The sequence below is a fragment of the Ailuropoda melanoleuca genome, chromosome 16 (assembly GCF_002007445.2).
Source record: "Ailuropoda melanoleuca isolate Jingjing chromosome 16, ASM200744v2, whole genome shotgun sequence".
Classification (NCBI taxonomy): domain Eukaryota; kingdom Metazoa; phylum Chordata; class Mammalia; order Carnivora; family Ursidae; genus Ailuropoda; species Ailuropoda melanoleuca.
In genome coordinates, this window is record NC_048233.1 from 72,637,756 (window position 1) to 72,659,996 (window position 22,241).

General features: G+C 44.7%; 1 protein-coding gene across 3 annotated transcripts in view; it reads left to right on the top strand.

Annotated features, from left to right (window-relative positions):
- The first annotated feature begins 1,194 nt into the window (after positions 1–1,194).
- EXT2 (exostosin glycosyltransferase 2) overlaps positions 1,195–22,241 on the top strand; it is a 133,862-nt gene continuing 112,815 nt past the window's right edge. The window contains exons 1-4 of one of the 3 annotated variants that reach the window (XM_034646239.1): positions 1,195–1,383; positions 9,173–9,738; positions 10,798–10,887; positions 15,781–15,897. In XM_034646239.1, coding sequence (XP_034502130.1) covers positions 9,203–9,738; positions 10,798–10,887; positions 15,781–15,897 — 743 coding nt within the window. In that variant the 5' untranslated portion in view covers positions 1,195–1,383; positions 9,173–9,202. Of the gene's footprint in view, positions 1,384–9,169; positions 9,739–10,797; positions 10,888–15,780; positions 15,898–22,241 lie in introns of all 3 variants that reach the window. The other 2 variants (XM_034646238.1, XM_034646237.1) reach the window with 2 other exon arrangements.

Consider the following 22,241-nt stretch of genomic DNA (forward strand, 5'->3'; position numbering starts at 1 on the left):
GCAGGCATTAACTCACAAGAATATTCCTGGAATCACACTTGCTGCTGGAAGCCACAGTCTCCAGACTCAGAATAATGCCCATGACCATTTAAGCTGTAAGCGACAACTTCCACCAGATGGCGCTATGGGATAGCTGGGCCCGGAACCTATGTCATTCTGCGCACAGTTACCTGTAAACTGAATACGTCCTGGGCGTCATCTCATTAACCTCCCAGTTGCAGCGCTCTGCATTTTGATTTTTTTTTTTTTTAGCTCCTCTTATGCCTTATGACAGGGGTTTTACTGTGCATGTGTAAGGCTAGATCATGTAAATAATATAAAAAGAAACAAAACAAAAAATCTCTTTCCCCCATTTCTTTCTTTCTTTCTTTTTCTTTAACATGACAGAGAGACAGCCAGCGAGAGAGGGAACACAGCAGGGGAGTGGGAGAGGAAGAAGCAGGCTCCCACGGAGTAGCCCGATGTGGGATTCGATCCCAGAACACCGGGATCACGCACTGAGCCGAAGGCAGATGCTCAACGACTGCGCCACCCAGGGACCCCTCTTTCCCCCATTTCTAGCTCCACCATTATTCTTCCAAAACTGTTCTTTGCTTCTTGGATTCCCTCCAGAAGAAAATATTATACATACGCTTGAATATAAACATCTGCATGTATATTTTCTCTCTCCTCTTTTTGCATATACATAATTTTATGGAAAAGGGACCATATTTACTCAGTTTTAGAGCATGCTTCCATGTTAATACACCTTCGAGATATTTCTATACCGACATATATATGAATTCTCACATGATTCCATTTTAGTCATACTTTATTTTGATTATTATGCATTTTGCATAGCTTATTTTACTTCTTTCCAGTTTTTAGCGATTATTTGGAACAACGCTGTAATGAGTATTTTTTGGTAAACGCTGTTGAGAATATCCGTAGGGTAAACTCCATACAGAGGGATTGGTGGGGTAAGGTTGCCGGCATTTCACATTTGATGGATGTAGCCAAATTGCCCTCCAGGAATGCTGCACGCTCACCACTACGGGCCTGCAGTTTCAATTCTGAACGAGGCTGCGGGTCTTTGCGCAAGAGTTTCAGGGTGGAGCTTGAGCTTCGCGCGTCGGCCTGGGAGAAACCTTACGCGGTGCCCTGACTCCTCCTGTCCAGCAGGGGGCGCGGGCCCAGCCGCTCCCGCATGCGCAGTGCGCTCGGTGTCAGACGTCGCCTAGCCCGGTCGCTGGCGTCGCTCTCCCCGCTCGCTCGCGCAGACCCGGCGCCGGCGGTGGCGACCGGCGATTCGGCGCGATCCCTCCCCGGCGGCCGTGGCCCGCGCCCCGCGGCATGCCCCGGTGACCGAGCGCGGGGCCCGAGCGGGAGGCAACCGTGGCCGAGGTAAGCGCGGCGCGGAAGGGTCTCCACGGCCGCGGCGGAGTCGGGCCCGGCAGCCGGGTAGCGCGGGCCGCGCGGAGGCCCGAGGGCGGCGAGGGGCGATTCCACCCCCGCCGGGGCTGCTCGCGAAGTCTCTCCCTGTGGGAGCGCTTGGATCTCCGCACCGCCTGGTCCTCTGGCCCGCCTCGCGCTTTGGTGCTCACCTGTTTCCCTTGCCCACGCCCACCCCCGCCCGCTCATTTCCTCTTTCCCGGGACTCCGCAGCTGCCTTTCCCGCAGGGCCCACTCTGCTCCGGGACTTATGCCTTCCCGCTGCCACCACTTTCCCGCGACCTGCGGGGATCTGGTTCTCCCTACGGCGATTTCTAGCGCGCTGGGCTCTCCCTTGGCCTGTGGCAGCCCGTGCAGCGCAGGATGCCTTGGCAGGGCTTGGGGCACTGTGCCCCCAGCGCGGAAAGAAGGCTGGGTGGGGAAGGTGGCCAGGGGTGCCCTGGCTCTGGGCATCGGCTCAAAGCGCAGAGGCATTTGGAGGTTTACTAGCGGTGGGAATCAGATCTATCTGTATGGTTTTGAGACTCAAGTGATTGCTTGGTGTAACATTGGGAACTGCTAATCTAGAGGGGTCCTTGACTCAGTGGTCTGAAGATACCTTGAAATAGAAATATGTCAATTTTAATTCTTGGAAGTCAGTTGAATGCTCTAAGGACTTGCGTTGGACTTGGTTTGTAAATTTCAGGGCTCAAAGGCTTTTCGCGGTAATATATGACTCAGTTTCCAGCATCCCTCAGTTCCGCTGGTTTAAGCCTCTTGGTTGCATGTGCTGGTATGGATAGATAGATTTGGGTCTGCCAAGTTATGCTCCCTTTGCTAATCGAGGAGTGAAAAAGGTAGATCTAATGATCTAATATAGGCTTTTATAGGTAATTAGGGGAGGCACAGAGGTTAATAGCAGGGGCTCCAGAGTCGGACTGCCATCCCCCAAATCCTAGCCTTGGCATTTTTTAGTTTTGTGACATTGCGCAGGTTACTTAGCCTTCCCCTTGCACTTTCCCTGTCTGTAAAATGAGGGTAATAATAGCTTGTCACATGGCACTGTTAGAAAGATTAAATAAGTTAATACAAAGTGCTTAAAACAGATACATGTAGTAAGTCTTCAATACAGTTTTGTTGTTAGTTATTATGTACATTATGTATAGTGTATGTTATAGTATAATTCCCACAATCAAAGAAACACTCCCCCCCATTGGAAACTATTTTTAGGGGTGCTTAATCATCATATAACTTTAATTATAAAGAACCCTATCAGGTAAGGCAATGAATCACAGATCTTCCTGCTTTTGTTAATACTTGGTTCCTTTGTTTTCAGGCACAGTGGGGTAAAGTTACAGTATTGCAGTGGCCCTGGGAGTTCAGTTGTGAGGGCTTTTCTAAAAAGGTTAAGACAAGAGATTGTGACTCAAAGCATCAGACTAAATGGATTGGATATAGCCTGAAGCACCATGGAAAGGTTTTTCAGGCACATTTTTGGAATAAATAATTCCAGGAACAGAAAATGCTTCTAATCCTGAGAGTAGAGAGGAGTTAAAAGATTTTTCCAGTGACTCAGTGCTTGACAGCTAGCCAGACGATTCCAGTGTTTTGCAGGGACAGGTTTGATGTGTTTCAAGGTTAAGTTTGTAGGGCTTTGCTGTGAAATTCTTGTTTGATATGGGTTACGGTGTTACGTGGAACGTTAATTAGTAGAAGACCCCTTTCAGTCCNTCCTTTCAGTCCTCTTCCGAGCAGCTCAATGTCAGGGGCTTTGGACGTGGTGGTGGTAGCGAATGTCCTCTTTGGATGGGAAGATTATGACCTGTTTTCTTGGATGATGGTTTTGGGGATATACATCTTTCTGTGCTTCAGTGTGTGGAAATTGACTACAAGAAAATGACAACCAGTAGAAGAGACAGAGGTGCAGATACTTAATAAAACGTAGCAAATGTTGGGATGAGGTATGTGAAAGGTACGTGGGTGCTCGCCAAGAAGGTTCTCTATCTCTAAAGCACCGTTTAGTAAGGGATTTTCCCCCTCATCTCTCATCCTTTGCTTTCCTTTTTCATTTAAGGCTTTTCCCCTCCTTTTTTTTTTTTTTTTTTTTTTAAANTTTTTTTAAGATTCACTTATTTGCGAGAGAGGAAAAGAGAGCTCGAGCACAGGAACAGTGGGAAGGGGCAGAGGGAGAGAGAATACCAAGCTGACTCCTTGCTGAGATCATGACCTGAGCCGAAACCAAGAGTTAAACGTTCAGCCACCCAGGTGTCTCTCCCCTCATTTTTTAATGGTTTTACTTCACCTCAAGTGCTCACCACGTCTCTCAGCTGTTTGGCAAAGACTTGTGGGAGCTTGCTTGGGCTCCGTAGGTATGTCTCAGAAATCTGAGTTTACATCTGGGAATAGCCCTCAGCCAGTAGGGGACGGGCTTCAGTGGATGAATGCCATCGTTTCCTATCCTTCAGAGGGACAGTTCTGAGGTGTGTTCCACCTAGTTCTGCAGAAGACTGAGCCCCATTCCCCAGCTCAGTGTGGTAACCCTCATGGCTTTCTATTCTTCCCTGGCTCCTCTCCTTCGTCCCTCCCCCTGGCTCTCCGGACTCATCTTCTGCAAGCTCCCTGCTTTCCAGTTTTTTCTTAGTTTGGTAGAGCATGAACTGAGACAATCGGTACTAGAAGTGGCCCTAGAAAGCCGACCCTGAGCATGGTATTGTAAACCTGGACCCCCTCACCCTCAGACGGCAACAAGGGCCCCTCTGCGGCTGTTGATAACCCCTGGTCCTCTCTCGCATCACAGTGGTACGACTCTCGCCAGCGGTGGGCGGGGTGTGGCTCAGCTAGAAGGGAAAGCATGGGCTCTTACAGGAGCTGTAGCACGGAAGCAGAATGTGGACAGTGGTCATGATAAGGCTAATGGAGCTGGCTGTCTCTTGTCATCTTTCTTTGAGCCTTGAGATAAGGTCAGGCTCAGTTCAGCACAGTGTGTCCGGGGTGCGACAGAAGGCTCTGTGGCAGCATCTCCAGCGGCCAGAGGCCAGACTGTGGAAAATGAGGCCCAGAATGTAATCATGATTATGGCAGACTGCAGAGGAGGCTGAAGGCACAGCCTTGGCAGGTGGCCTCTGCTGAAGTCGGGGGTGAGACTGAGATGGAGATATTTGCTGGAAGCACGGAGAACTCTGAACTCCCAGATTTCCTTAGATCCTCTGGGCCAGCGGAAGTATCCACCCCTCCTTGTCTGGACACTCTGCAAAGACCTCGCCGGAGGCTGTTGCGTTGCAGGATGGTACTTATCCTCTCAAGATCTGCCTCGTCCTCCCCTTGGATCTCAGCATTGCCTAAGCGGGGGAAGTGCAGTCCCTGCTAGTGGACAGATGGCTTTTGTGCTGGAGTGGCAGGACTGGTTCCAGGAACCAGCAGGAACTGAGGGCACACGTCGTGCGGGTGCATCTTGAGGATGTCAGATGAAGAGTGGGGTAGTGGTGGACCGTAAGGCGGCTTGGGAGAGGCCGTGTCGCTTTGGGCGCATTCTCTCAGGATTCGGGATCTAATGATCTTGCAAGAGCAACTGGGCGAGTCCTCATAGGCTGCTGGACAGATTCCTTGAAACTTGGCCATGACCATGATCTGTACCACTGGTTCTCAGGTAGGAGTGATTTTGGCTCCCCAGGGGGTATTTGGCAATGTCTGGATATATTTTTGGTTGCCAAAACTGGGGGTTGTTTCTGCCTCCCCACAGAAAAGGCTGAGCTGGCCTGAGATGTCAGTAGTGCCAGTCGTGCCTGGCCTGTAGGAAATGAGGTGGGGGTGCCAGAGCTGTCTCGGTAGAGGGTTGAGGAAGGGATCAGAGGTAGAGGGAGGTGGAGGTTTGAAATAGATTTGTTATCTGAGGCCAGAGATGTACCACCTGCCTGTGTTTCTGGGAGGGCTCGCTCCTTTAATTCTGGTAACAGGGACCGCCCACTGGAGGCCAGCATCTTTGTGGAGCTCAGTGTGGACCGTCCCTTGTAGGCCAGAATTGACTTTATTTTTTTTATTTTTTTTAAAGATTTTATTTATTTATTTGACAGAGATAGAGACAGCCAGCGAGAGAGGGAACACAAGCAGGTGGAGTGGGAGAGGAAGAGGCAGGCTCATAGCGGAGGAGCCTGTTGTGGGGCTCGATCCCATAACGCCGGGATCACGCCCTGAGCCGAAGGCAGATGCTTAACCTTTGTGCCACCCAGGTGCCCCCAGAATTGACTTTAGATCTGATTGTGGAACNTTGTGCCACCCAGCTGCCCCCAGAATTGACTTTAGATCTGATTGTGGAACTCCGTTCCCAAATATCTGTGAGGGTGATAGGATTCTNTTTGTGCCACCCAGGTGCCCCCAGAATTGACTTTAGATCTGATTGTGGAACTCCGTTCCCAAATATCTGTGAGGGTGATAGGATTCTGAAAGAGCGGAGGCTGAGTGGCACTGACCTGCAGTGGCATGGTAGACGCAATCCCCACAATGGCCGATAAAGCCCGACTTGCAGCCGACGTGTCTTGATCCACAGTGACGCTAATAGAGTATAGTATCCTTAAGGGCAGTATAGATGGGCCGCTAACTAGGGTATTGCTTGACTTCTTTAACCAGAAAAAAACCAAGAGCGGGCAGTTAGAAGGCTGATGTCAGCTCTTGCAATGGAAGAATCACTGTTCATCCCCAGTTTTCAGACAGGATCTCAGACCCCTATCCCATGGATTGAGAGGGAGGCTGGGTTTCTTTGAAGAGGACTTTGTAACGTCCCTGCAAGTATAGACAGCGGTTCACCCAGTCTTTCCTCAAGGAACTGCAGCTCTTTGTCAGACTAATGGTACATCGAGGAAAGGATAAGATGCAGATCTTTTGAGGGTTGTTGAATACAGAGTATGAGCTGATAATAGTCCCGGACAATCTCAAGCAATAGTGGGCACCAGCTGGGAGATTAGTGCCTTGGCCTCTCATCCTTCTGAGGGACAGGTATAGTTTTTGTGGTTCTTCAAGAGTGCCTAGCACTCCTAAGAGCCCCTGTTGCTCACCTTACTGGCTGTCCCTTGTTCTGTGTCTCTCTCCCCTTGCTGGTCACTCTGGCTTTCTGAGGTCACCTCCCAAGTAAAGAAACTCCCTGCACCTCCATCCTTGTCTTTCATTCTTTTTGCCAGGGGGACAGGGGGACCAAACTATGACAAGTGGGAAGTGCAGTGTGATGCCTGGGACTCTAATGTAGGGGCATCAGCCCCTCTTCTTTCCAGCCCTTCTGCTGACCACTTGGGACTCCAGCCTGTTGATCCTCCTTCCAGTGGAGCTCGGTGGCTCCAGGCCCTGCCCACACTGGGTGGTGTTCGACTGTTCGTTTGCTTGTGTTGGCGGCTAGACGGTGTCTCATTGTGGCTATACGTGCCTTGACCACTGATGAGACAAAACGTGGTTTTCAGATGTTGCTGTGCTGATTTTGTGTCCTCTCCTGTGAAATTCCTGTTTAAGTCTTCTGTCCGGTTTTCTCCTTTTTGTTTGCTTTGTTAGTCTTTGTTTTTATTGGTTTGTAGGCATCCTTTATTCGGGTTGCTAGTCCCTATCGGTTGTACGGATTGCAAGTCTACTAGTTTATCGCTGGTCTTTTTACTTCCGTATGGGTCTTTTGATGAACAAAAATTTTTACTGGTAACATAGAATTTATCATTTTATCTTTTTATGGTTTGCACTTCTTGTATTTTGTTTTAGAGATCATTCTCTGGCCAGAAGTCCTAGAGATCTCTGTTCTAAGTATTTTATAGTTTTGCCTATTACGTGTAGTTTTTTCATCGACCTTGGGTAGATTTTTCTCCCCTCTGGCTGTTTTTAACATTTTTCTTTAGTTATTTTACTTCGACATATCTAAGTGGTTGTTTTGTTTTGTTTGTTTTGGTGTAATTCCGCTTGGACTTGAGTGTCTTGAATCTGTGAGTTGATATCTTTCATTATAGTGGGAAAAACTTAGAAGACAGCTGGATTCTCATATCTACTTCTGCAGTCAGTCTTTGCAATAACATGCATCACATGGCCTCAAAAATGAAAGTGAAAAAATCCTGTCAGTATTATTATGAAAACAGTTCAGAGCCTTTGAAAGGGTTATGGGGACTCCTGGCGTCCTCAGACGTACTTTGAGAACCACCGGTGTGAGATTTTGATATTAAGGTTATACTGGCCTCCTAGAAGATGGGAGAGCCTTTCACCTTTTTTTCTGGACTTGGAAATAACTTGTGTAAAATTGGAATTATGTCTTGAATGTGCAGAATTTCTGAGCCTGGAATTTTCTCTATAGGAAGATTTTTAAAGTTTTGATTCAGTTTCTTTAATGTTATACAACTATTTAGGTTTGCTCTTTCTCCTTGAGACCGTTTGAGAAATTATATTTTTAAAGAATTTTTCTAGTTCATCCAAGTTTTCAAATATATTGGTGTAAGTTCATTGATATCAGCATTTAAAGTTATGGTCCCCTTTTCATTCTAGATATTTTTTTGTGGTTTTTTTTTTCTTTGTCTTGATTAATTCTACCAGAATTATATCCAATGTCAGTTTTATTCACCTTTTTGAAAAAGCAACTTTTAGGGGCGCCTTGGTGGTACAGTTCATTAAGCGTCAGACTCTTGGTTTCGGCTCAGGTTAAGATCTCAGGGTTGTGAGATCGAGCCCCACCTTGGGCTCTGTGCTCAATCCTGAGTCTGCTTGTGACTTTCTCCCTCTGTTCCTCCCCACTGCTCGTGTGCACGCTCTCTTTTGCACTCTTTCTCTAAAATAAGTAAATCTTTAAAAAAAGACTTTAAAAAGCAACTTTTAACTTTGTTGATCTTTTCTATTTTTTTAATTAGTTAATCATTGTGTTTTTGTTTATTACTTACTTCTATTTGGGTTTATTTTGTTGTGATAGTGCCTTTTTTCATAGTCTGTAACTCATGCACATTTGTAAGCTCACATGTGGATTCTATTTTTGTTCCATTAATCCCAGTTTTGTTAAATACGAAATCAGTTTTTTTTCCAAATTGTGGGTGACCCATTATCGGGTGACAATTCATCCAGTAGGTAAGGCCAGCATTTTAAAAAAACAGTAGAATAACAGAATAGAAAAATGCAGTGTTTGTTACATGTTTTATGGCTAGTACTGTAAACTGAGGTTAAACATTGTTTTGTGAAGCATTTATTTAATTACATTTTTTTAAAAAAAGATGTATTTATTTATTTGAGAGAGGGAGAGAGCACACGCACAAGTTAGGGGAGGGGCAGCGGGAGAGAGAGAATCCTGAAACAGACTCCCCACTGAGCACGGAACCTGACTTAGACTCCGTCTCAGGACCCTGAGATCATGACCTAATCTGAAATCAGGGGTCAGCCGCTCAAGTGACTGAGTCATCCAGGCGCCCCATATATTAGCCAAGTGTTTAAAAACAAAACAGAACAACTATCTTTATTCTAATTTTGATTTTTCTTCCTTGGTCAGCCGTCCTCTTCCTAGGCCCCACACATTTAGGACTTACGCTTTCATTGACTATATATTTATAGTATATAGTTATATTTATCAATATCTGTATTTACTATGTACAGTATTAAATATTAACTATGGCATATAGCACACATTTAATACACAAATATATATTGGTATATATTTACAAGAAGGGTCAAAAATCCCTTTTCACTATTTCCTCAAAGCACCTCAGGGAAAGAAATAGGTGGTCCCTTGCTACCCTAACGACTTCCTTGTGTCTCCCCCTGGAAGTAGGAGTGGGAGGAGGAGGCTGCCTGTGTCATTATGTGTGCGTCGGTCAAGTACAATATCCGGGGTCCTGCCCTCATCCCAAGAATGAAGACCAAGCACCGAATCTACTACGTCACGCTCTTCTCCATCGTCCTGCTGGGCCTCATTGCCACCGGCATGTTCCAGTTCTGGCCCCATTCCATCGAGTCCTCCAGTGACTGGAACGTAGAGAAGCGCAGCGTCCGCGACGTGCCAGTGGTCCGGCTGCCAGCCGATAGTCCCATCCCCGAGCGCGGCGATCTCAGCTGCAGAATGCACACGTGTTTTGATGTCTACCGCTGTGGCTTCAACCCGAAGAACAAAATCAAGGTGTACATCTACTCTCTGAAAAAGTATGTGGACGACTCTGGTGTCCCGGTCAGCAACACCATCTCCCGGGAGTATAACGAACTGCTCACGGCCATCTCAGACAGCGACTACTATACCGATGACATCAACCGGGCCTGCCTGTTCGTGCCGTCCATCGACGTGCTCAACCAGAACACGCTCCGCATTAAGGAGACGGCGCAGGCGCTGGCCCAACTCTCCAGGTATGTAGCACGTGTACAGACGGGAGCCAGGGCCTTCGGGAGCTCAGGGGAAGGACGGGGAGAGGGAGTGGTTCTCCTCTTGAGCTGGCCTCCAGCTGCTGTCTCTTTCCTCGTGGCAGGGCATGTGTGTGAGTGACCGACTCGGCGCGCAGAGCCAGTGCTGGAAGCAGCTCGCCTCTGTACTGGTGAAAAGCTGTTTGCCATCCGTGCTCTTGCTGTGGGCTCCGACCGTCTTGGAGTTTGAAATCTAAGGATGGCTCAGCTTTCCATAGCTTTCCTTTTATATTGAAATCTCCTCCCCTCTTTATTACTTACATAGTAATACATGTTCACTGCAAAAAGTCTGAAAATACAAGTCAGCAAAAAGAAGCATGTAAGATTCGTTCCATGATTCTGCCTCGATGATCTTACTTTCCAGTCATTTTTGTGTAAAAAATATACAATACGCATGTGTAAATACATTTTGTATGAAGCATGTGCATATGCACGTGTAACATGTATGTTTCGTCAAAAATGGAATTGTGCATTCTATACTCTTGTGCTGCCTTTTTTCCTTAATATGTTATGAATATATTTCCGGATAATTGCATGTTTGTTTACTATATAATTTTAAGGGTTGTATAGCCTTCCATTTTACACATGTTCCATGATGTACTTTACCAGCCTTCTGTATTTCTTTTTGTTTCTTTAACCAAATGGTGAACATTCAGATCGTTTTCAGGTTGTCATCATAGGCTCACCTGTTGTGGCCAGTCTCAAAGTACACGTCCACCTGTTTTTTCTTTTGAAGAGCCAGGCTAGTGTCTGATGTACTCTTGGGATTTCACCCCTGAGAAGTGGCGCTAGTTGGGGTTGGGGATACTTGCTGCTTGTCATCAGTAACTGACTCTTGTTTCTGTTCCTTCGTAGTTGACATGTGAATTCTCATACGTGTTTCATTTCTTAATANTGCTAGTTGGGGTTGGGGATACTTGCTGCTTGTCATCCAGTAACTGACTCTTGTTTCTGTTCCTTCGTAGTTGACATGTGAATTCTCATACGTGTTTCATTTCTTAATAGGTGGGATCGAGGTACAAACCACCTGCTGTTCAACATGTTGCCTGGAGGCCCCCCAGATTATAACACAGCTCTGGATGTCCCCAGGGACAGGTAAGTGTATTTGGGGTTATCCCTGTGATGGGTTTCTGAGGGTTAAGGAAATGCAAGACCCTTTCTTTCACGTGAAGTCCTATTTCTAAGCCTAGTGGGATAGACTGTGTCATCAGAATTGTTTGTTAAAATAAAACATTGTCCTAGGCATTTCCCTCCCTGAGACATAGATGTAGTGAGACCGGACCTGCTTAAATCTATTGTGGAGAATCATCTAGAACTTAATGTTATAGCATAGCGTTTTGTAAAACGATCTTTTTTTCTTAGTCTGGGGTTTTGCTCTCCTTAGTGCATCACCCCACCCCCAAGGCCCGGTTCATGCTTGGCTTATGTCAGCTCTGTCCGAATTTGGGAGCATTTGTGAAAAGTAGAGCCACAGCTTGCTGTGGGAAGGGGACGCAGAGGTGTGAAAGTGACACCCACAGCCTGTAATGTCGGGGGAACAAGGGCACTTTGGTTCCTTTTCCCCCCCTGGCCTCGGTCAGTGGGGTCCTTCCTTCCGTCCTCCCTTCCCTTCTGGCCCCCACCCACTTCTTTCCTTTCTCTCCTCCTAATGAAACCTTCCAAACAGCACGTGTGGTATGGGGTGGTTGGGATTGCAGGGTTATGATTCTGAGTCTGCTCACTCTGTTTATCAGCCCTTTTCCACATCAACCGAACTCCTGGGGCTGGAGGCTTCCCAGAAGGCTTGGGAATGGGGTGCCGTGAGGTTTCTCTCCTAGTACTGCGTTCAAGGCTTTGAGGAGAGCAGGCAAGTGAGACCCAACATAGGGGTTTTGGGCAGTATTCAAGGTACAGCAGTGGTGTAGGTTGACATCAGAACTCACTCATAAGTCATTTTATTACAGTTGATGTTTCACTCTTAATATCATTGTTACTGGTTAGAGAGTAGCCTGAGACCAGCAGTGTTCTCAGCTTGCTAAAGGCTGACACCATCATTTATGAAAATCTGCGCTTGGTACTACTTTCCCTTGGAAGATTAAATCCAAGCCCTCTTTGCCTTAAGTGATTATGTGGGGTCAGTGTTGTGTTTCTATCTGGAAATACAGTAATCACTAGAAGAGACCTACACTCCAGGCCCCCGCCTTTGGCGTAGAAAGCGTTTTGGTCGATAGAGGGCAGTCAGGCCACACAAGTTCTATGGAAACCAGCTAAACACAAGCGGAGCGCTGGTTTGGCTGTCAGCCCCAGCGTTCCTGAGTGGGCTACCGTTTTATGGATTTGGTTGCTCTGGGAAAGTGAAATACTTGAGGGAACGGAGAAGGGAAGAAAAAGCTGTTAGGAATGCCGTGTCCTCACCTGCTGTTCTGGGTTTATTTTGAGAAGAGCTTAGTTCTGTTCAGGACGTTTTACTTTTTGCTGACATTTTGGTATATGTATTTGCATGGGAGAAGGATTTTATTTTTATCAAGTGCACATGTTAAATGGGGTTTCATTTCTCTGCGGGAAAGTGGCAAGTAGTCAGGAAGAAGTTTGAGTTCCTGCTAGTGCTTAGGTGTTAAGGATCAGGGAGGTTAAATCTTTTTCCCTGTGCATGCATTTTTGTAAGTGATTATAGGCGATCCTATAGCAAGTAATGAATCACTGTGTAGTCCCCCTTTATCTGTGTATGTGGGAAATTTCGTTTTGAAACCTAGGTGGTCTTCTGGTTGGAAGGAAGAGTAGATTTTTTGTGAGTTTTTCTTATCATTTGTCGTTGTTCCTGGATTCAGAGGAGGCAAGAACCATGAGGACAGAATGGTTTTAGCAAGAGCTGCGTATCGGATTATTTGGAAATTAGAAAGCAGGCAGGCTAGATTAGACGGCTTCAAGGGTCTGCTCAAGCCTGAGGTCATAGGTGTGATTGCTTGAGAATGATTTTACTCAGGGAAATGTAAGGACCAGGACAGAAGGAAATGTCTGCTCAGAATATATATCTTTTGTGCTGCTTAAATCTGTTTTTATTTCTCTTCCAATTTTTAAAAATCCTACACGTGATATGCGTATACTTTCTTTGTACAAGATTGCAACAATGTGCAAGCATATAAAAAGTAAAATGTAAACATATGCTTCAAACCCTCCTCTATTTTCATTCCCTTACTGAAAGGTAATCTCTGTCCTCAAATACAATGTATTTTTTTAGCCTTTTTTCTATGGATTTATACACAAATATGTATAAATTTGTGTGTGTGCATGTGTGTGTGTATAAATATGTATATATATGTATACACACACACACACACACCCATTTTAAGTGGGAGCAAATTATACCTCTTGAATGCCTTACTTTACCAATCTTTGTTTTCTCATATATGTTCTGTAATATTATCATTACGCTGGATTTTTATTATTGTTTCTTTGCACATATCTCTCACAGATTTCTACTTTGTGTGGGTTTTATTTAACTTGTTATGGAAAATTTCAAACCTGTATAAAAGAGGAGATTAGTATGGTGAACCCATGTCCCCCTGTCCAGCTTTGGCAATTATCGACTCAGGGCTGGCCTCCATTCATTTGTACTCCTACCCACCCCCCACCACGTTATTTAGAAGCAAATCCCAGATGTTCTATCATTACATCTGTAAATATTTCCATTTGAATCTCTCCACAATAAGGGATTTTTAAAAAATATAACTAGTACTATTTTCACACCTAAAAAATTAATAGGAATCTAATATCACCATATAGCTAGCCATTGTTCAGATTTACCTGTCTCATACATATTTTTTTAATAGTTTGTTTGATTCAGTAAACAAATATGGATGACTGATAGAATTGGCCATCTTTTGTTTTAGTGAAATTTGAAGCTTTGTATTTGAGGAATTTGCAGGCCTGGTTGCATGCATGGTTCAAAAGAAAGCAAAGGATGAGCTTGCAGACGAACTGTGTGTAGGCCCTGTGGACACTCAGATGCGAGGGAACTGGGAGAACATCTGGTGACAGATCGGAGCTGGGACAGTGGAGTGCCTGAGGCTGTGCAGAGGGCTCCGTGACAGAGGACATGTCCTAGCTTCAGGATGCCCTGCAACGTGCTAAACATGCTGGGGGACACTTTGAGTGACATAACACTTGAGCTGGCGTAAGTCTGATCATCAGATTAATGCATTTTTAGCTGCAAGTTTTCATTCTCTTGCAGCTTTGGAACTGACCTCTGATTGGGGGATACATAATAGGAAAACAGAATGTGCTTTTCAGAAACGTACTTTTTGCTCAATGCAAAACACGTGTTCTGTAGAGCAGGGGACGCTCCCACTATTGTCTCCATTATCATGTTATGGAGTCCTTGGCAGAAGAAGATACAGGGACTTGAAGTCGAAGTCTTATCAGTAGCAGGGCTGGTGTGAAGTCTTTTGACTAATTGCAGTCCTGGCTCTTGCTGAGCTTACAAGTGGAGATCTCGAGTGTGTGATCCGTGACATAAGACATGCTTTAGATCACATTCTTTTCTCCTACCAGCGCATAACCCCCACCCTGCTCTCCTGGAACAGAGTAACAGTTGGGGCCCCAGGGACAGAATTATAGTACAAGTTGGTGTGACACACACCTGCTTCCTTTCTTGCCACATGCGCATTCCCCTCTCCTCTGGGGCTGTGGGTGTAATTACCTAACCACCCACCACCCGGGCTTACCTGGAGTGCCTGGTGCCTGTGTATTGGATCCCTGTTTGTTTCTCTGTACAGAGGTCACGGGGTCCCCCGCAGTCTGCTTGCTGTCATGGAATCGGCCCAAATTCATGGTGGATGGATTCACTGCTGAATGCTAATCAGGAAAAATAAGACCGTATGTTGGTACTAAGGACAGTCATTAAGTTTTACAGAGTAGACTGGCAGCTGGAGAGGTTTTTAGCCTGCACATTACCTCACTAACCAATTCTTGGTTTCATAAAGCTTAAACAAACAGATTGGGATTTCCAGGGGTGGTTGGAAAATCTTTGGACTTAAACTGGTCAGGTTTGAAGGGAATGGAGGTTGTCATCAGGGCAGGGAGAGGATCGGTAGCAATCAATATTGCAAAAAATGTGGCTTCTCAGTTCAGACATTTTGGCTCAGGCTGTGCGATGCGCAAACTGGCAAAACTCTGCCCCAGTAAGTGGTTTTGATGGATTTGGGGCCCGAGGGACAGAATAACAGTACAAGTGGGTGTGATCCACACCTGCTTCCTTTCTCTGATGAAGTGTCACTGCACTACTTGCTGGATCCAATTAAAACAGTATGTTCACAGCTTTCTAATTAAGAAGAAGAAAAGCTAGTGCATGCAAGGTGCAAGTGAGGCACTAACGGTCCAGTCCTGGATTCCTGCTTCCTGTACACGGACTGAGTAGCTGCAACGGAGGCGAGAGCTGGTGGAGACCACCCGATTCGCACGCAGCTCTTGGACAAGCTGGAGAGACCGGCCCGGGGTGGCCATTGCAGAGAGGCTGGGGCATGTGCAGCACTGGATGAGACACTTTGCTGACACCGCTGCTTTCTGTGACCGTTGTCGCCTGAGATTCAGGCCAGAGGGTCGGAGAGTGACTGCGTCAGCCAGGCTTCCCGTGTGTATACTATTCCCTCTGGTGTGAGTGTTGCTGAGTGGGGTAGGACTTTGGGGAGGGGTGAATGGGATCTGAATAAGGTAGCAGAGGGGCTGTTCACAGGATGGCCTCTGGGCTGTGATGTGTTCTAAGAAGTGGAAAAGAAGGAAAGAGCACCTTGGACCCCAGAAGGCGGCTGCTAACTCGGATCGAACGCAGCTGCTGTCCAGGAGGTGTGAATGTAAAACGTTGAGCACCATGTTTTCAGAGACAGGTGACTCAGGAAACAGGCCTTTGTTGTTGATACTGTTATTGACCCAGTTACTCCTATCCCTTCCCACAGAGCTTATCAGAATGGAGACCTTTCTTTCTCACTGTTGAACAAAATCCTTTGCTTTCAGGGCTCTATTGGCTGGTGGTGGCTTTTCTACGTGGACTTACCGGCAAGGCTATGATGTCAGCATTCCTGTCTACAGTCCGCTGTCAGCTGAGGTGGACCTTCCAGAGAAAGGACCAGGGTAAGGGGCATTCAGCTCAACCCAGTGCGCTGTGAGATGCCAGTGAGGTTCCACATGGTGGGTGTCCCAGGAGGGGCTGGGAGTCTGCCATCTTCCTCACCCCACCCCAGTCTTATCTATCTTTCGGTTTTCTCTGGCTCAGTGAATATACAGTGCTGTCTACCCAGCTTTCCAGATCTGGAATCCCTGTGGTGTCCTTAACTCCTTCCTCTCCCTTACTTCCTGTACCAGAAGAGTAAGTCCTATTGATGGTCCCTCCTAAGTATTTCTTAGATCTGCCTACTTCTCCATCTCCTCTGCCCCCACTCCACACCAGCTTACTGTTCTCTCTCCCTTAGATCCTGGGAACAGCCCCCTGTGTGGTTTCCTTGCCTCTAGTCTTGCTGCCCCCACAACCTGATTGTTGTTGATTTCCCGTTTCCCTTCAGATAAAGCCCAAACTCCTTAAAATGTCTTTCAGGACCCTCTGGCACATGACCGTTCTTTCCATCTCTAGCTTTCCCCCTCCCCTCCTTTTAGTTTTTAGAATGAGCATTGCTCTCTCAGTTTTTTGGGCTGCAAATACTTTCCACGGTCTGGAAGTCTTCTTCCTCATTTTCATCAGACTGATGACCTGGCTATCCTTTAGGTTTGAACTCGAGTACCTCTCACTCTAGGGGCGCTCTCCTAGGCCCTGGAGTGGATCTTCTGCTTTTCGCCCCCATAGCGGCCTCCACTTCTCCTACTGTGTCAGTCACTGGGACATGTTGTAATGATGTGCTCACAGCCTCTCTGCTTGGGATTTTGAATTTTGCAGTGAGACTGGTGCCAGGTCTGTTTTTCTGTGTATTTTTTTTTTTTTTAAGATTTTATTTATTTATTTGAGAGAGAGCACGAGCAGGAGTAGGGGCAAAGGGAGAGGGAGAAGCAGACTCTTCGCTGAGCAGGGAACCCAACGCAGGGCTCGATCTCAGGACCCTGGGATCATGACTTGAGCTGAAGGCAGACGCTTAACTAACTGAACCCCCCAGGTACCTCTCAGGTCTGTTCTTTTTAACTGCCATGTTCACTGTGCCTGTCACATGATTGGTTCGTATTGTTGACATGTGAGTGAACAATGAAAAGAGCTGACAGCGTGGATGTGCAGGGCATTGCGTCTGGCCTTTTTTGATGTAGTCTATTTAAAATTGTGCTAATTCGTGATGAGAATCTCAATAAGCTTTAAATGAACATGGTGATAATGATAGTATTCTTGTGTGCTGTGTGCTCACGTGTGAAGGTGACTGGTTTGTGTATTACCTCATTAGAAATACCATACAGGGTGAGATTTAGAAACCCACATGTAGCAGTTAGTCTCAGAAATGAGTCTTTTTTCTTATTTTTAAGATTTTATTTATTTATTTAACAGAGTGAGAGAGCACAAGCAGGGGGAGCAGTAGAGGGAGAGGGGAGAAGTGGACTCCCCGCTGAGCAGGGAGCCCCATGCAGGGCTCGATCCCAGGACCCTGGGATCATGACCTGAGCCGAAGGCAGACGCTTAGCCATCTGAGCCACCCAGGAGCCCCTCAGAAATGAGTCTTAAGGAAATAGTTTGCAAAGCCTCCCAAACTTCCCCTTAGAAGCCTTTATGGATTCTTTGAGAAATAAGAGAACTCTTCCAAAGTGAAGACATTGCTTTCCTGTGTATGTGTGTCATACTGCATAGCCTGGTGACCAAATTCTGGAACTTACTTTAGACGTAGCAAATTTTATTAGATAAGGTGAGATTTGAAACATTTTTCTACCATTAGGCAAGTAGAAAGAAAGACTTAATAGTTCATGAACTTATTGCCTAGATCAACTTTCTGGATTTTTCTGTTAGTGGACTCACAGAGTTGACTTTTTGTTTTGTTATTTTGATTTTTTAAATTGAGATATAATTAATTTGCTATAAAATTCTCTCTTCTAAAGTATATACTCCAGTGGGCTTATTTATTTTTTATTTTTTAAAGATTTATTTATTTTAGGGAGAGAGAGAGAGAGAATAGCCATGTCCATGTCTTCTTTGGAGAAATGTCTGTCTGTGTCTTCTGCCCATTTCTTGACTGGATTTTTTGTTTTTTGTGTGTTAAGTTCTTTATAGATTTTGGATACTAACCCTCTATCGGATATGTTGTTTGCAAATATCTTAGCCCATTCCATAGGTTGCCTTTTAGTTTTATTGATGGTTTCCTTCACTGTGCAGAAGATTTTCATCTTGATGGAGGCCCAGTAGTTCATTTTTGCTTTTGTTTCCCTTGCCTCCGACAGCGTGTCCAGTAAGAAGTTGCTATGGCCAAGGTCTAAGAGGTTGCTGCCTGTGTTCTCCTCTGGGATTTTAATGGATTCCTGTTTCACGTTTAGTCTTTAATCCATTTTGAATTTATTTTTGTGTGTGGTGTAAGAAAGCAGTCCAGTTTCATTCTTCTGCATGTTGCTGTCCAGCACCATTTGTTGAAGAGACTGTCTTTTTTTCCATTGGATGTTCTTTTCTGCTTTGTAAAGGATGAGTTGGCCATAGAGTTGTGGGTCCATTTCTGGGTTTTCTATTCTGTTCCACTGATCTGTGTGTCTGTTTTTGTGCCAGTACCGTACTGTCTTCATGACTACAGCTTTGTAATGTAGCTTGAAATCCGGAGTTGTGATTCCCTCCAGGTTTGATTTTCTTTTTCAGGATTGCTTTGGTTATTTGTCATCTACCCATTTTTTTTTATATTGGGTTTTGTTGAATTGTAAGAATTCTTTATATATTCTAGTTATTAGACGCTTATCAGATATATGATTTGCAAATATTTTCTTCCATCCTGTAGGTTGTGATTTCACTATCTTGATGGTGTCCTTTGATGCACAAAAGTTTCTCCTTTTGATGAAGTCTGATTTATCTATTTTTCCTTTGGTTGCTTGTATTTTGGGTGTCATACATAAGAAACCCTTGACTAATCCAAAATCACAAATCATAGGAGGCCATTTAAACCTGTGGTTTCTTCTCAGAATTTTATAATTTTAGCTCTTACATTTTGGTTTTTGATCTATTTTGAGTTAATTTTTTAAAAAAGATTTATTTATTTTAGAAAGAGAGAGAGTGCATGTGTAGGAGTCGGGGGAGGGGCAGAGGGAGAAGAGAATCTTCAGGCAGACTCCCTGCTGAGCACAAAGCCGGGTGTGGGGCTGGATCTCATGACCTGTGAGATTGATCATGACCTGAGCTGAAACCAAGAGTCAGACACTTAACTGACTGAACCACTCAGGAGCCCCTATTTTGAATTAATTTTTATATGTGGTGTGAGGTAGGGAGGGGTCTAACTTCATTCTTTACTTGTGGATATCCAGTTGTTTTAGCAACACTTGTTGAAAAAACTGTTCTTTTCCCATTGAATGATCTTGGCATTCTTGTTGAAAATCAACTGGCTGTAGACATATAGGCTTATTTCTGGACTCCCAGTTCTGTCCCATTACTCTATATGTCCGTCCTCATGCCAGTACCACACTGTCTTGATTGCTGTTGTAGTAAGTTTTGAAATTGGTAATGTTCTTTGAAAGTGGTAATAGTTCTTTTTTTTTAAGATTTTGTTTTTTTGTTTGTTTGTTTTGGTATATTCAGGGTCCCTTGCATTTTAATTACTTTTTAAATTATGCAACTTGAATCAGTACAGATAAAAAACAATTTAAACTCTCTGTGCTTATATGACTCCAAAATTAAAACAGATTTACAAATTAAATGCAAACAAATCTACAAAACTAATAATATTCTCATTTAACAATATGATAACTGAGGCTTTTTCTTTGAAACTGAATTGTGTCTTTTAAGGTGAATATAGAGTTAATTATGGTTTTGGGGGTTCGGCATGCCTATGCTGTTGGCCTGTGGGGTGATGATGTACTTCTCTCTACCACTTTCTCTGTTTGAATGACGAGGAAGCTTTCTTTTAGCATATTGTGACATCATTTATCTTCATCTGGTACAGATACATGATTCATATTTTCCCCCAACATTTTATTATGAAAATCTTTTTTTTTTAAAGATTCTATTTATTTATTTGACAGAGATAGAGACAGCCAGCGAGAGAGGGAACACAAGCGGGGGGAGTGGGAGAGGAAGAAGCAGGCTCATAGCGGAGGAGCCTGATGTGGGACTCGATCCCAGGACCCCGGGATCACGCCCTGGGCCAAAGGCAGTTGCCTAACCGCTGTGCCACCCAGGCGCCCCTTTATTATGAAAATCTTAAAGCCAGACAGCAGTGTTTAAAAAACTTGACAGCATAGTGAATATGTGTATACCCATCACATAGGTTCTGCAGTTAGCATTTTACTGTACTTGTTGTACATGATTTACCTTTTAAGTCTTCTTCTCTTCCCATTAGCCCACTAAATACAAACTGAGACGTTGAAAAACTCTGAGCAGTATTTATCATTAAATATGAACAAAAATATGCCTATACTAATTTTTTTTGATCATCATCTAGATGAAAATACAAAATAATTCTTACAGAGGATTTGTAGACTGGAGAAAAGGATATAGTTCAATGCTGTGGGGTTTTTTTTTCAATGAAAAAAATTTTTTTAAATTTAAATTCAATTAATTAACATATGGTGTATTATTAGTTTCAGAGGTAGAGTTCAGTGATTCATCAGTCGCATATAACACTCAGTCCTCATTACATCATGTGCCCACCTTAATACCTATCACCCAGTTACCCCATCCCCTACCCCCTTCCCTTCCAGCGACTCCCAGTTTGTTTCCTATAGTGAAGAGTCTCTTACGGTTTGTCTCCTTCTCTGATTTTGTCTTGTTTTATTTTTCTCTCCCTTCCCCTATGCTCCACATATGAGTGAGATCATATAATTTTCTTTCTCTGATTGACTTTATTCAGTGTAATACCCTCTAGTTCCATCCATGTCGTTGCAAACGGCAAGATTTCATTTTTTTTGATGGCTGAGTAATATTCTATTGTTTATATTACCACATCTTCTTATCCATTCATCTGTTGATGGATATCTGGGCTCCTTCCATAGTTTGGCTGTTGTGGACATTGCTGCTATGAACACTGGGGTGTAGGTGCCCCTTTGGATCACTACGTTTGTATCTTTGGGGTAAACACCCTGTAGTGCAATTGCTGGGTCGTAGGGTGGCTCTATTTTCAACTTTTTGAGGAGCCTACATACTGTTTTCCAGAGTGGCAGCACCAGCTTGCATTCTCAACAACAGTGTAAGAGGGATCCCCTTTCTCTGCATCCTCGCCAACATTTGTTGTTTCCTGACTTTTTAATTTTAGCCTTGATGCTGTTTTGAGACTAGATTTCTGTAAATGAGAAAGGGTGATCTCTGTGAGTGAGCCCAGTTGGTACCCTTTGGGGTGGTACAAGTTTCTGTCACATATCTGGGATTTTAATTTTGCATATTTACATAGCACTAGATATGATAGATATTATAATATAATATAAATACACTATAATAGATATTATAAAACTATACTAGTGGAGAAAAGTCTGTTGAACTTAGAAAAAAGATCTTATTTCTCTACTTGCTGCTTCTGTGAACGTTTACTTAAATTTAAATCAGTTGTGTGATTTTTGAAAGTTGTTTTTAACCTTTTGCTTTCATTCTCCCCCCCCCCACCCCGAAGTTGTTCTGGAAATTGTTTAATTCAGTTCACTGCAGTTCAGATCAAACCTTTATTAAAGGCCTATTTGGACCAAGCATAGCTAGGCTGGTGGTTCTCAACATGGGAGGGGATTGATTTAGTCTCCCCAGAGACATTTGGCAATATACGGAGCCTTTTTTGACTGCTGTGAGTTAGGGTGTGTGTGTGTCAGGGGTACCTAGGACCACCTCAATTTCGATGATTGCCAAGAAGCTCAGGACTCAGCCTATAGTCACACTTATGGCTATGATTTATTATAGCAAAAGGAGACAAAGCATAGTCAGCAAAGGGAAAAGGTACAGGGGGTGAAGTCCAAGGAAACTGGGTGCAGGCATCAAAGGTCCTCTCCCGGTGGCATCACACAGTCACACAGGACTTAATTCCCCCAGCAACGAGTGGTGACAACATGAATGAAATGCTACTTATCAGGGGACTCATTAGAGACTCTTCGACCCCAGTGTTCATTGGGAGCTAATCACGTGCATAGTTTCTGCTTGGCATGTGCCAGTATTTCAGATTTCCAGAAAGAAAGCAAGTGTTCAACATAAACCATATTGTTTGTACAGATAGTTTGGGCACAGGAAGCCACTCTTACCAGTTCTGGGGAGGGTAGGAACTCCTCTAATACTGGAGTTCCCATACACAGCCAAGAGCCAGCCTTTCAAAGGAGAGCAGTCAGACCTGGTGTGTTAACTCTGTTCTGCA